General features: G+C 42.9%; 1 protein-coding gene across 4 annotated transcripts in view; it reads left to right on the top strand.

The window, feature by feature from the left end:
- The window catches only part of CHST11 (carbohydrate sulfotransferase 11), a 178,521-nt gene extending 166,254 nt beyond the window's left edge, over positions 1-12,267 (top strand). For all 4 annotated transcript variants that reach the window (XM_074901947.1, XM_074901948.1, XM_074901945.1 and 1 more), the window contains exon 3: positions 7,360-12,267. In XM_074901947.1, coding sequence (XP_074758048.1) covers positions 7,360-8,208 — 849 coding nt within the window. In that variant the 3' untranslated portion in view covers positions 8,209-12,267. The remainder of the gene's footprint in view (positions 1-7,359) is intronic.
- Positions 12,268-14,324: the final 2,057 nt, after the last annotated feature.

Here is a 14,324-nt window from a genome sequence, read left to right as displayed (position 1 = left end):
AGGCTTGTCTTCTATAAATTAAATTGCAAGAAACCCAGTGACATGGAGACTTTTTGCTTTAAATATTCCCAGCTTGAGGCTCCTCCAGCCTTCCTGATGATCTCTTACCTCTCGTGTGTATTGCACTCAAACTTGGTCACTTCAATTTTGCCTGCCCTCTGTAAGATTCCCCCAGAGCTTCAGAACAGCAACACACACAGTGGCACATCCTTTACCCCCTGTGTGGCCAGGCCATAGGTCTTTGTGCCTGGTCTTCCTGGGGACTTGCAACTTTTCCATCTTTTCCATCTCCTTGTTCAGAGGAGATATTTTACAGGATGTATACATTCATCTTATTAGCCCCAGACCCTACATATTGTGTAAGTCCTGACACCGAATAGCTTCTAGCAGGGAAAATGGGAATGGATAGGCTTCCAAAGACCAAAGATGTTTGGGATTATAAAGGACAAGGTGGCATTTAGAAGGAGGCTCTCTTTCCTTCCTGAATCCATGCCTTATTGTGTGATGGAGTCTTAAGATGTTAAAAAAGCTGTTTTTAGCATACAGGTGGTGTCACTTGGTGTCAGTCTGTGATTTTTTTTCAAGGAGATTTTTGCATCATTTAGGCTCACTGTGATACTTTACTTTCTCTCCAAGACAAAAGGCCAATACTTATGACCTTGTTGTGAAGTTTTCCAAGGAAAGCATCAGCATCTGCAGTTGCATGCGTGTCTGCTGCTGGATTTTACTGCTTTAGTGTTGTTTCTTTTCTAGCACCCAAATCACATACCTGGACAAAGAAGAGTGATGAGGGTTTGGGGTGTGTCATTATTCAAATAATCGTAACCTCTGGTCCCAAAGTAATTCAACTGCTGAATTATTTCAGCCTTCCATTCTATGTACATGCACACGGACAAAGTTGGGAATGTGCGTAGGAAGAAGAAGGAGGAAATATGTGAAGCAATTTAGGGTTTTTAACAATACAGTGTTAGCAGCTACCGTGTATGACTGTTTTACTCAACAGCTTTGATCCTTCCTTTCATAGTGCTGGTGCATTCTGTACAGTGGGAACTGAAAATGGTGTAGTTATCTTGGGATGCAATACAGAGAATTGAAAAAGTGTATTTGGTCTTATCTTCTCTGTGGGGCAATAAGTTCAATGCATGAAATGGAGAACAGAAAGCAGCTTTGTAACATCTCGAGAGTTTCCTTCAGAGGATATAATTTGTCTCTAAAATTTTCCTACTTAGTGAAAATGCTTCTAAGTTAGTATTAGTTTTATTATCTTCTATTATCCAGACACTCTGTAGAGACATTTTCATAGCAAATTTATATTCCAGTTTGTCTGTCCACGAGTTGTCAGGGAAGATGTTAAGTATTTCCATCCCCAGTACACACCATGTGCTTTCCAGTCTGCTGTATAGGACTCTGAGCAAATATTAATTGAGGCTTTGGTGGGGTTCTCATTTGACTGCTGGAAATTTTTGAAAGAGTTAAGTCAACAATAATATGCTATGAAATGTCAAATAAATCAAAGTATGAAATGTTGCAAAGCTATTACTTAAAAAAATGATTGCAGCCCAGGTCAGTTTAATAAAATCCCTTTCTGTAAAATGCAATTGTTCATTTAGTTTTGGTGTTTTGAATCATACAGCTATAATTGTCTAACTGTCATCTGTAGAAATCTGCAAATTTATGATTATTTGAGAAGCGCTTATGCTTGGACTGTTGGAATATGAAAAATTGCTAGTTCCCCTTTATTGTCTAATGCTGAACGTTTTTAAGAAAACAGCCTAGAATTTAGTGTGTAGATATATCACCAAGTAGGGTAGCTATGGATGCAAATTGTAAAAGCCAAGTATTAAAATAGTCTAAAATATGTTTGTAACTTCAAGGCTGTCCACCAAGGTTGCAGGAATCTTATTCACGCTTTTTATGTGAAAACAGGATTGGAAACGTGCTTGCACATAACCTTATGCTCAAAAAACCCCCCTTTAAGCATTTGGTAAAATATAAATAATACCGAGAAACATTCTACATATTGAATAACAGACACCTCTTAGAACTCGGATGGTGTGGTTGATGGGCTGGGCGAAGGAGAGCTAATAATACCTGAGAGTTTTTAGCCAACTGAAATACTAGTCTCTCTCTCGATGTCACATAACTAGGACTGTTGGTGCCACCTATGGTTAGTCTATCTGACACTTTTCACTTTAAGATCTTGTTTTCAATGGAATATGAGCCTGCTGCACACACCTTATAAACAAATACCATGAAGAAGAATTTGGTGGAGGTGAGCTCTGGGTTGTGCTAAGCTTAACAGTGCTACTGAATAGACCCAACTGGGTGTTCAGCAGACATACAGCTGGTTTTGATTGATAGCTGCTAGGACCACAGTTAAGGGGAATGCCCTGACAACTCACATAGTTCAAAACCCTGCCTTATAAGTGTGGGGGATACTTCTCTGCACACTAATTTTTTATAGCGAGACAAAATTTAATGAATGTTTTTCTTGAGTGACAGTTAGGTATTTCTATCCTTCTATTTAAAAAGTGCTTTCAGTGCGGATGCCTGTGAACTGGATTGATCTCTGCTCCTAGTGTGCAGTACACTACTACATTTAGAAAAAAAAAATTAAAGATGTGTGTAAATCTGAACTTGCTCCTTGACCATCAAGCTTAGAAAGGCCCTCAAAGATTATTTTATCCTGTTGTGCCTAAGTAACCAGAAGAAAATACCTGCTATCTCATTACTGTGATGTACCTTGAATAACCTTTGCATGCTGTGGGTTGATGATTGTCAGTTGGTCAGTATATATATTTCTGGTCAGTATATTCTGCAGTGCACTGCCTGCCCCCCCAGCTGTACAGAAGACATCCACATGAGCAGAGTGTGCTGAGTTTTGCTTTCCTCCCTCATTGTTAGTTTGGGACTGATGGAGATGAGAAGCTTCTGGGATCAGTGTCTCCAGACTGCTTTTCTTTCTTTTCTTCTTTTTTTAAATGCTGCTGGGCGTGGGATTCTCCCGCTGCTCATGCTGCCTCCCTGTTCAACTCAGTTGCTGCATCAGAAAAGGAAGAAAAACTTTGATCTTGACGTCCCCTTTTTCTCTGTCCCCTTTTACAACTTCTGCAGAAAAAAAAAAAACAACAAACCACATCATCAGGTGCATCTACAGTGTTGTCAGTCCTTTCAGGAAAGAATGTATGAATTTATCGGATGTCTTCCCAAAACCTTTAATGCCCAGCTGAAGTCCAAGTTGAACTGTCAGAGGACAGACCTGAGCAATGGCTTTATCACCATCCCCACGCTGCTCTCAGAGTAACCTGCACACTTGCTTAAAAGTGCCCTCTCCCAAAGTGGGGTGGATTTAGGCTGTTATTTATTGTGGCTTCTTGAACGGGGGGATCAGCAGGGACCTCTGGTAATGACCATTGATGCAGCACTCGGTGTCCAGGCAGCAGCTGCACTCTCACAACTCCGTGGTAGCCACATCTATAACAGCTTGGGGGAAGACAGTCCTTGGCCCTAATAGTTTGACTTGCCCTTTACCATCCGTGGGTTTAAAGATACCTGTCCCTTGGATCTTATCTCTGGCTGCTTAAATCTGTAGGGTGTATTTTCCTCATTAGATGTGAGCACATTTTCACTGGCCAAGGGGACCTCTAGTTGAAATGAATGTAGTTCCAGTCTCGTGTAATCTTACTCTTCTCCCAGTTTCCCTCACCAGCTTCAGAAGTGGAATTATTATGTGGCTTAAAAGCCTTGCCTGTAACTTAAAATTAAGAGGAACCACAGTATAGTCAGATAACTCAATGTTAATATATAATTCAAAATATCGAATTGAAAATTGCTGTTAGGATGAACTCGCATGGTGCTGTAGGCTCTGGGGACCATGGAGCACATCCTCTGTGGTTTGCAGCTTACAAGAAGGAGTTTGGTGGTTCTGCAGGAGCTCCGTTAAAGGCTCTCCGGTGCCTTGCCCGACTTTTCACTAGTGCAGTGCGAGGGTGCCTTTCACATTGCCCACACCTTCAGCAAGAGTGCTGTTACCATTAAACCTCAAGGAGAGCCAGCAGAACTCTGCTTCTCTGGGGGAAACAGGTAGGTCAGCTCTTCCAGGGTGCATCAGGTGTGTTAGTCAACTGTAGAAGAAAATCGGTTTTGATACAGTTGACATAGTTGTAGGACAGTCACTAAATTGACCTTTTTTTTTTTTTTTTTTTTTTTTTTTTAAACAAGCTGAAGTCAGTATGAGGGAAAAAATAAAAAATTAGAGCTTCCAAAACTGTATTTCCTACATGGTCCTTCATCCATCAGCCATACCAAATGGTACTGTAATTTATGAGAATAGGGCAATACCCTTTTAGTGTTACACTGATATTTAATATGTGTTCTGTGTGCCACCAGACAGACCAGAGCACATGCAGAGCTGACCCTGGGGTGTTGGTGTATACTTAGTAAATGTAGCTGACCAAACTTGCATGCCATTTCTTCATCTTTCTTCCATGTTTAAAAGAGTGGGAGACAGGTACCACTTCAAAATGCACAAGTATCATTTTTAAAGTGAATTTAATGTATTACAATCTCATTCACAATTGCAAATACTAAGGCTGCATTTTACCCTTATTCCAAATGCCTGAAAATCTCATTAATGTTAATGTATGGAGAAGAAGTGCTTAGCCTATTGATGTAGGAATGAAATCAGGAGCAAAGCACAGCTCTACAAAGATTCATCTTCAGATTAGGGTCTGAAGCAACCATTAGATTATCAAATCTGACCTTCTATCTCATACAGGCCATAGAACCTCATCCACATAATTCTGTATTTATCCCAAAAACAGCACCAGAAAAGCAAATACCACGCATTAACACATTGTAATGTAGCAGTATATTCAGTCTTTTTTTTTTTTTTTTTTAATCTAAAACTGGAGGGAAACAGCAGTACTGTGCTGTATGATATCGATTAAAACCTGCAACAGGAGAGATTTCAGTATTTTATCTATCTGCAGAGGAGAGTCTGTATGCCTGTGTATTTGCATAGGATTTTGTTTTGTTCTTTGGAAATTATTCACTGGTAACTCTAACCAGTATAGAGCTGACCATTAGCTGAGGACAGCATAAATTGAAATAGGGACCTTTTTTTTTTTTTTTTTTTTTTTTAACAGAAAAAGTAATTTTCTTCTAAAATCTGTGTGGTCCTTGACAACTGGTTTCTAACATCTTTGGAAACTCCCTGCCAGTTAGTTTTCCTAGGAAACATGAAGCACATTTCACATCTGGCTTCTCATCTCCTCGACGATAACACAAAACTGCCCTTGAAGTGCACCTGGGAGGTATTCAGGGGGATACCACACACGCACAAAAGACAGACGAGCCAACCTGTCTGAAGGAGCTGCATTGGACTATTGCATGTTTTAACGATTAGCCAACATTTTACTGAACAAAGGGACTAAAGAGATGAGATGAGGAAAGAATCAAGGAACTCAGGAAGAAGTGGTGGGTGGCACTGTACAAAACACAGAGGTCCCAGGCTTGGCATATATATGCTGTCCTGAAGAAAAAATCCTCCCCCCCAGGTTTGAGGTGCACCAGCCCCTTGGGGTTGCCCATCCCACAAAAACATTCCTCTGCAACTCACTGCAGCTCAGAGGGAGGGAGAGTCTCTGCTGCTCATGTGTTACAAAAGCTTTTGCTGACCCTTGGGCAGGTGAAAACTGGGCTTTTTAGGGCTTCTCTGTAACAATACCACTTCTATTTCCTTTCCCTCCAAAGCTTAGAAATCCTACAGCCAACTTGATCCCATCTTGGGGTTCGGTTTGGGTTTTGCCTCTAAAGTGCATTTGGATCCTGTTCTTTGAAGGGTTTTTTAATATGAATCATGGCTAACTACTGGTATTGAAAGCAGAGATTTGACACATGACTGCAGGAACTTGGAGGTTCAGTATGAACCCCCAAGCTGGTGCAAAAACCATTTGCCAAGGGTATTATACTGGCAAGGGGAAAGAACCCTATAACCAAAGGCACCCCCGTAGCAGATGTATACAATCTACATTGCCTCGACTGCTTCACTGAAAGGTGCTGTGATTCAGGTTAACCTAACTAGAAGGTATCAGATAAACACTTTTGAAAGACTCAGTGCACAAGAAGAAATCTCAGACCTCCTTGCCTGTCAAATAGGAAGGTCAATACTTGCCTTAATACTTGGCTTCGAGGCTAAACTAATTACTGAGTGTGAAGGTCTTCAAAATCCACAGGTAACTGGTGTTAAGTAAACGTAAATAACATTACCAAAACCTTCCCCCTGTTGCTCTGATGCAAGTTATTCAGAATATGTAAAAAGGCATTTGTAGCAGGGAGCATAAGGCCGCACAGCAAAACATTGTGCCATGCAGAAACACCTCAGGTGGCTCTGAATAACCAAACACAGGAGCCCTGCATCAGCATGGCCCTTTGCTTGGGCTAATATTCTCCGTTTCCCAGAGGAGCTCATTACCTGCCTTAGCAGAAGCTCTTGCTGTTGTCGCTGGACACAGTCTAGGCAGGAGGTGGCTGGTGGTGAGAGAGTGGCCATCCCTGCGCAGCTGCCGTGTGGGTCCTCCCAGAGACAAATTGCAGCCACTCCAAAGCATCCAGTAGCAAGTACTGTTAGAAAGTGTGTGTGCTATTAACAAAATAATAAGGGGCTATGGGTGAACATAGTGCTGTGTGTGTTAGAAGGCCACACGCTCTTTCCTTCTCTGTCAATATGGCTTTAGCAGAGAGGCAGATTTATAGTTAATATTCTCCCTGCTCCTCAAGAAATCACATCTGAGTGAATGTTCCCCTTGGGGAGTAGCAGAAATCATCATGGGCTTAATTTCTTCTGCCAAGGTCATAGCTAAGAAACAGGCCATGATTATTAAATTCTCTAGCATAAAAGATATCAGCAATAAGAGCACATAGCATTTTCATTTTGACAAATTTTCCAACTCTGGTGTTTTCGTTCCCCATCTCAGCAGCAAAAGGTCAGGCAGGGTCCAGCACCGCTGTAGCCGTGGGATGGGTGTGAGTGGAGCAGAGATCTGTGTTCCAGGATTAAGAAAAGCAGTGATCACATCTCAGGATTGCCACCAGGCCGTGTGAGCGTTTGTCCTCCTTCGTGTTGATTTCAAAGCGAAGTCCTGGTCACTCTGTCAACAGCATTGAAGCGGCACGTATCAGGAAGTTTGGAGACAAAAAGAGTTTGTTTTCTAGCACAGGAACAACTTTACTCAGCCACATAATGAACTGTTCTATACAGGCAGTAATCTACTTTTCTATGAATTTGTATAATAATCAAAAAAAGCAGTAAGAGTTTCCCAGCCACTTGACTTACTGGTGCCTGTGCTTTCTTTGCAGTTGTCCAACACAGCAATTCTTCATCAGGTTAGGCGAGACCAAGTGACAGACACGTGCCGAGCAAACAGTGTATCTAGCAGAAAGCGCCGTGTGCTGACGCCCAATGACCTCAAACACCTGGTTGTGGATGAAGATCATGAAATGATCTATTGCTATGTTCCCAAAGTGGCCTGCACAAACTGGAAGAGAGTCATGATGGTTTTGACGGGAAGAGGCAAGTACAGTGATCCAATGGAAATCCCAGCCAATGAAGCCCACGTGTCTTCGAACTTGAAGACTCTCAACCAGTACAGCATCCCAGAGATCAACCACCGCTTGAAAAACTACATGAAGTTCCTCTTTGTTCGTGAGCCTTTTGAGAGACTGGTGTCAGCCTACAGGAACAAGTTCACCCAGAAGTACAACACGTCCTTCCACAAGCGATACGGCACCAAAATTGTGAGGCGCCAGAGGAAAAACGCAACCCAGGAAGCTCTGCGTAAAGGTGATGATGTGAAATTTGAAGAGTTTGTGGCCTATCTCATCGACCCGCACACCCAAAGAGAGGAGCCCTTCAACGAGCACTGGCAGACTGTATACTCCCTCTGCCATCCTTGCCACATCCACTACGACCTCATAGGAAAGTATGAAACACTCGAAGAGGATTCGAATTACATTCTCCAGCTGGCGGGAGTAGGCAACTACCTGAAGTTCCCCACCTATGCAAAGTCTACGAGAACTACTGACGAAATGACCACAGAGTTCTTCCAGAACATCAGCTCCGAACACCAAACGCAGCTCTATGAAGTCTACAAACTTGATTTTTTAATGTTCAATTACTCAGTGCCAAGCTACCTGAAATTGGAATGAGGGATGGGTTGGGGGGAGAGAGGGGAGAGAAAGCCTGTTTTATTTAAGATTTTTATTTGTCATAATAAATATGGAGAATGGGTTATTTTGTAAATTAATATTTTCTTTTTTTGAATGATGCTGCGAGCAGCACAGTCAAAATTATTTAAATCAACTGTAAGAAAGGACAGCTCTCTTTGCAGGGTAACAGGATTGTGACGATCTAGCTGTAGAAATGAATAATACTGCTACACTGTTAAAAAAAACGTTAATTGTGTTCTGGTGAATTTCATTAATCTTGCATTCCTCAAATTCTAATTAATGTTATTTATACTTATTTAAAACATGGTCTCTTGGTAGGTGTCACTTCAGCAGCAGAGATAATGTTTGGACAAAAGGAGTCTGGTTTTGTGCTTTCCTCAGTTGAGTTTGTCTCTGGGTAATAATATTCTTCCATTAGCTGTTGATGCAGGTAAAAAAGGGAATGGTTCTTGATACCACACACTTTGAAAAGAGTGGTGGAAATAATTTCTTCAGAGAGTGATATTGCACTTAAGTGTACTAAAAAAAATCTGTCTAGCCCTGAAAGGGAAAAGTAAAACAGATTTTGATAGATTCGTGATATCCATGGGTATTCATAGATACCCGTGACTGAAAGAAATGTGAATGTATTCCTTGGGAAGGGAAATTATGAACTTTTTGTAAATCTGGACTTAAAGATTTTATCAAGAACATGACCAGTCCCATTGTCTTTTATTTTGAAGCCTGCCAGCCCAAACAAATGCAAATTTGTGGGTGGTCCATCAGAAAAAATCAGCATTTTGAAAGTGACTGTAGAGATTTTTGAATGTCCAAAGCAATTAATTGGCATTCACTTAGTTCCTACCAGGATGGGGGTGGGAGGAGCTCCATCCTCTGCAAGTCATTCTTCCCTAACTGATCTTAAGATGGGCAATCCAAATAGGCTCAAAAACCACTGGTCACGATATGTTGCTATAAAGGATGTGGGCATGTTGGTTGAAAATTCAGAAAGTCTTCATGTTGATCTCTGAGCATGAAAGGCAATAAAAAAGGTCTTACCTTTCTATGTGCTGGTTTCATGGCTTTTTCCCAGGGGGAACGGGGAGTCTTAGTTGATGCCTAAATGCTATTGACAGGGTTGTTTCTAATTTCCAGTGGGTTAGTCTTTCATCTAAGTCAGCTCTAGTGTAAGATCATGACCTTTTTAGTTAGGTGAATGTCTCAGTAATGATTGTTTTGTGTTTAACAGCTTGTTGGGGTGGGAGATTGTGCCAGGCATAGCATACCGAGCAATTGTTTTGGGCAAGCGAATAGTAATCTATTCATAGCAAATAAATAATGAAAAATGGGATTTCGGTGGGGGTCTGTTAGCAAGCTAGTGAGCAGAAGTACTGAATTCTGTGAATGTTTGCTTTAGTTTGATGCAGATGAGGTGTACGGCTGAGTGGGCAGCAGGCTCCTGCCAGGGGAATGGTCTGTAGCCACCCCAGGCTGTGGGGTCCTGAGGCAGCAGCGCCAGCAGCCAGCTGGTGGGCAAAAGGAGGCAGAGGCTTCAATCGAGGCACTTGTGGGGACCAAAAATCTGTTTTAAAGTTGATTGACGATTAAAATGGAGTTTTAACTTGCCTCAGAGTCAATCTTATGATCAGACCAAACGCTTCCAGAAATGAGTGAAGATTTAAATAAACTCAGCTGAAGGCAGAGCTGTTTTAACAGTATCAGAGCCAGATCCTGAAAATGTATTGTACAGTAGCTGATAATATCCACTGAATTACATTAGTCTCCAGGACACATATGTGGTTAAAGAAGAAAAATAAGTTTTATCTTAATATATAAAAATAAGTTGCTGAATAAATCTCGGCTAAGAATAAATTAACATAAGAAACAGCAGCTGAAGTCCTTTCACAATTAGATTTGGTCTTTGCCAGGATTCAGGTCATTATTTTTTTATCATACCCTACAAATGAATCTCTCAATCATTCTGGGACAGCCACAGTTTTCATAACCCAGGTCCTATTTATAACCCAGAGCACTGACCCAGTGGCTAGTGAAGAGCTGTCTGTCTGCGCCTGACAGCTCCGAGTTCCTGATCGCTGGCTGGTGTTTTACTTGAAAGCAGCTTTGTGTCATCTAGAGTACGTGGAGCTGTTGCAAGTGCCTATCACAGTGTGCCCTGGCTTGCTTTCATTCATAGTTCAATGGTTGTAAGTTGTGGTTTGGTTTTTTTTTTAAATCTCTCTGAGGATAGATTCCCCCTCTCACCCCCTACCCCCCAATATTGCCCTCCAGCTATTTGCTTGTTTGTTCTTGTATCTGACAGTGTTCATATTTTAGTCCAGTCTTCTCTTCAGTTAGCTGTTAATCCCTCCAAGAATGTAATGTGAAGTTTTTCATTTAAGAAAAAAATTGCTTAAGAAGGTAAGTATTTTAAAAATGGGGTATGCTTCCCTCTTTTCTTTTTGTACTTTTCTCTGTCACCACTGTGTTTTTTATGTTCTGAAATAGTCTTAGATTGCTTTGGAGACACAAAAACCCTATTTGAGAGCTATGATAGAAAAGCTTTAGGTAAAAAACACGTTCAGGAGATCTGCGGGGTGAACACTGCTCAAGCAGGGATTTTTAGCAGCAGCTTTGGGTTTGATTAACCAAATTCCCCTAGAGGGCTGCCCTTAGGGTGGATGCTCAGCACTAAGATGTCTTTTACATTACTAAGATGTCTTTTACATTAAGTGGGTACTTAAAAGAAGTCACTTGCCTTTTAAAAACCTTGATCCCAAACTACTACTGACTGTCCATCTAGTGTGTTTTGTCTATTTTGGGGTGCTGTGAATGGGCTGTAGATCGAACATCTGACATGCTGGATATGACTGTGTCCTGCATGGTGAGCAGGAAGCCTCACCAGGTCAGGGAAGGGCCACAAATGTTAAGGAATAGCCTTTTTTTGGTCTATTGGGTGTGTTGTTTTGACTGAGCCAAAAACTATTTATTTCCACTGCACCCACACAGATGTTCAGGGTCGTTCCTCCTTATCTGAGCAAGCTGGCCACCACCACCTGCGGTGCGGGGGCCCCCGAGGAACCGAGTTTGTTTTGGCCCCACCTCTTCACAAGGTTTCCCATATAGAGACCAGGGTCTGGTCTGCTCCTGACCTCTGCCTCCATCCCGGGTTCGTTTCTGCTGTGGCCACAGCTGGTCCCAGGAGACAAACGGGCAAAACTGCAGCCACAGCCAAAAGCAAAAATAGCGATGTGCCTGTGGGACCGCTCGGGGGGTGGCTGTTGTAGAAGGAAGTGTGTTGGTTGTGGTCGAGCAGTGGTGACCGCAGAGAGGACCCAGCAGGGAAGCTCCAGCTCCCCACCTCTGTACCCAGCCCCCTCAAAGCCACTGGGCTCGAGGAGCGGTGATCCCCAGTTCTGAGCAGCTGGTGCCTCCCCATCATTTGGCAGGGCCAGCACTGAGCCCAGCAGCGCCTGCGGCTCCTTACCCGGCACAATACCCACAGCCGGGGGTTCGTTCCCTCCACATGGCCCCAAGCACCTTAACCTGGAGCCCAGGCTGGATTTGGCCCATCTGAACACAGTGGGGACTCCTGGGTGGTGGGAGGTCCCATCCACCACCTGACTTCACCTCTTTGTAAACCATGTCCATTATCCCAGAAATGTGCAAACTGCCTGAACCATGCGCTGTGTAAAACAAGTGAATTAATATTCCACAAGCAGAAGTGCTTTTAGAAGTAAATTGACCCCAGATGTTTTAGGGTTCCACTGTAGTCTGCTGCACTTTTCAGGTACAAAAAGGGACTGTCCTTACTATTACTCTTGTTACAGAGAGTGTTATTTTCTTACATGCATGCACAATACAATGTGTACGAATAATTTAACATCGATGTGGGGTTGGATTTTTTTTTTTTTAACCTATTTGTATGCAGTAGAAGGCTTGTTGTAGAAAAGTATCTCCTCATACCTAAATATACTGTTAATAAAGAAAAAAGCTAAATTATACATTGCCAACACAAGTGTGATCTGCTCATGAATCTTTCCTTAAAAAAAGCCATTCAAGCCTGATTATTTTTCTAAGTAACTTCAATTAAATTGAAGAAAGAAAGTTCCTCTCTGTGTGCTTTATTTCTGACTCGGGCTTTCAGGGTGCATTTGTCAGGGTGGGATTTTTCACTGCATAGCTTTGCTTTCTCACAAGGGTTATTGTGGCAGGACAAGTGGAAGACTCAAAACTATCTACTGCTTTTGAGCAGAAAAGCTGGTCATCTAACAACATCCCTCTTGCTCCCTTCCTTCTCAAGTTCCCAGCCAGCAAGGATGAGGGTTGTCAATTTTAGACCTGTCACATGCCCAGAAACATTGTCCCACCTTAAGCAAGGGTGTTTTAGAGTCAGTCAGATGACAAACTCCAGCTATCTGATGAGTTTTAGGCCATGTGCTTGCTCACCTTGGGAATTCACTAACAGTGGCTTTGAGTTAAACATTTCCAGCAGTCACCAAACCTGAATGGTCCCATCCATGATTTCCAGTGAGGCCACATCTAACCCAAAAGCAGAAACTTCCAACTAGGGTTTGAAGACAAACTTGGTGAGGAAATCAGCATCATAAATTACACTTAGGGAAAGCATACATTTAGGCAATAACTGCTTGCCATCATGACTGTGTTGTTGGAAGGGACCCTGGAGGTCAGCTGGGCCACCCTGCTGCTGAAGATCCCTAAGACTGGGTTGGCCATGATTTTGACCAGCCAAGGCTTCAACACCTCAGGGGATGGAGGGCTCAGAGCTCAGAGCCTCTCTGGGCAACCTGTTCCAGTGCCATACTACCCACCCAGCAGGGATTTTTTTTTTTTTCCTAGTAGCCACTTTGAGACTCCCAGCCTTTAACTTGTGTCCATCATCTATCACTGCTGGAAGAAGAGTTTGAATTCGCTTTCTTTCCAAGTCCCCTTCAAGTAGTTGTAGACTGCTACTAGCTTCCTAGTTATCCATGCATTCACCAGACTAAATAAGGCCAGTCCCTCAACATCTTCTTGTAAGTGATATGTTTTAGGTCGATGAACATCTTGGTATCGCACCTCTGTTACCTTTCCAGCATCTTAATATCCCTCTTGAACTGGAAAGGGCCCCAAAACTGGATGCCCTATTCCGGGTGCAGCACTGCCAGTGGCAGACAGACCATTTAATCTGCCAGCCCCACTCCTCACAAGGGAAACATTAATCACAGCAAGAGCAGAGACAAACAGAAAATAGGAAATCTGCTGAGTAGGTGTCATAGCACATGGTGGGGCACTGGCTATCTTTAGAGCCCAGGCTTGTTCCCACCTCAAACACACCACCACCCTGCTCTCTGATGAATAGGCAGAACTGCAGCGTAGCTTCCTCACATCACAGCCTGGCTGTATTAAGACAACAATCTCCACATTTCAAAGTATTGGTGATTTGTTTCCTCGGTAATCTCAGTCAGAGAGGGAGAAAATTAAGAAGGCCTTGAGAAGGGCTCAATTTAAGTGAGCAACTGCTCTGCCTCCCTCGGCAGCTTGGCAGGGCACAGATTATGCACCCTTCTGGTGATGCAAACCTGCTCCCACAGTACGTGGGTCAAAGCAGGCCAGTACACTGCCCTGTGTGAAAAGAGTGTCTGTCAGCTTCAGTAACATCTGCATTCACAAACATGAGCTGTGGCACCTCACAGAAACGAGAGCCAGGAGAAATCCTCTGGCTGTGTGGGGGCTGGTGGGGCAGCTCATGCCAGGGGACTGAGCCCAGGCACGGGGTTGGGGGCGGGGGGGTGGGGGACGGGACATATGGACGAGGGACCGGGACACAACATGGACCAGGAGCTGTTGAGACCTGGACTAGGACCCCAGGGAGTCGTAAAGGTTTCATGATCCCCTTGGGTTAAATTAAGGTGAAACGACACCAAACCACTGGTGAAAACATTTTACTTGCAGTAGAAACAACACTTGGAAAAGGATAAGTGATGTGGGCTGTTATTGATAAATCTATAAAAGGGAAAGGAAAGGAAAGGAAAGGAAAGGAAAGGAAAGGAAAGGAAAGGAAAGGAAAGGAAAGGAAAGGAAAGGAAAGGAAAGGAAAGGAAAGGAAAGGAAAGGAA

The sequence above is a fragment of the Athene noctua genome, chromosome 3 (assembly GCF_965140245.1).
Source record: "Athene noctua chromosome 3, bAthNoc1.hap1.1, whole genome shotgun sequence".
In the NCBI taxonomy this organism is placed as follows: Eukaryota; Metazoa; Chordata; class Aves; order Strigiformes; family Strigidae; genus Athene; species Athene noctua.
The sequence above is the reverse complement of the archived record's forward strand: the minus strand, read 5'-3'. Positions and strand labels throughout refer to the sequence as shown.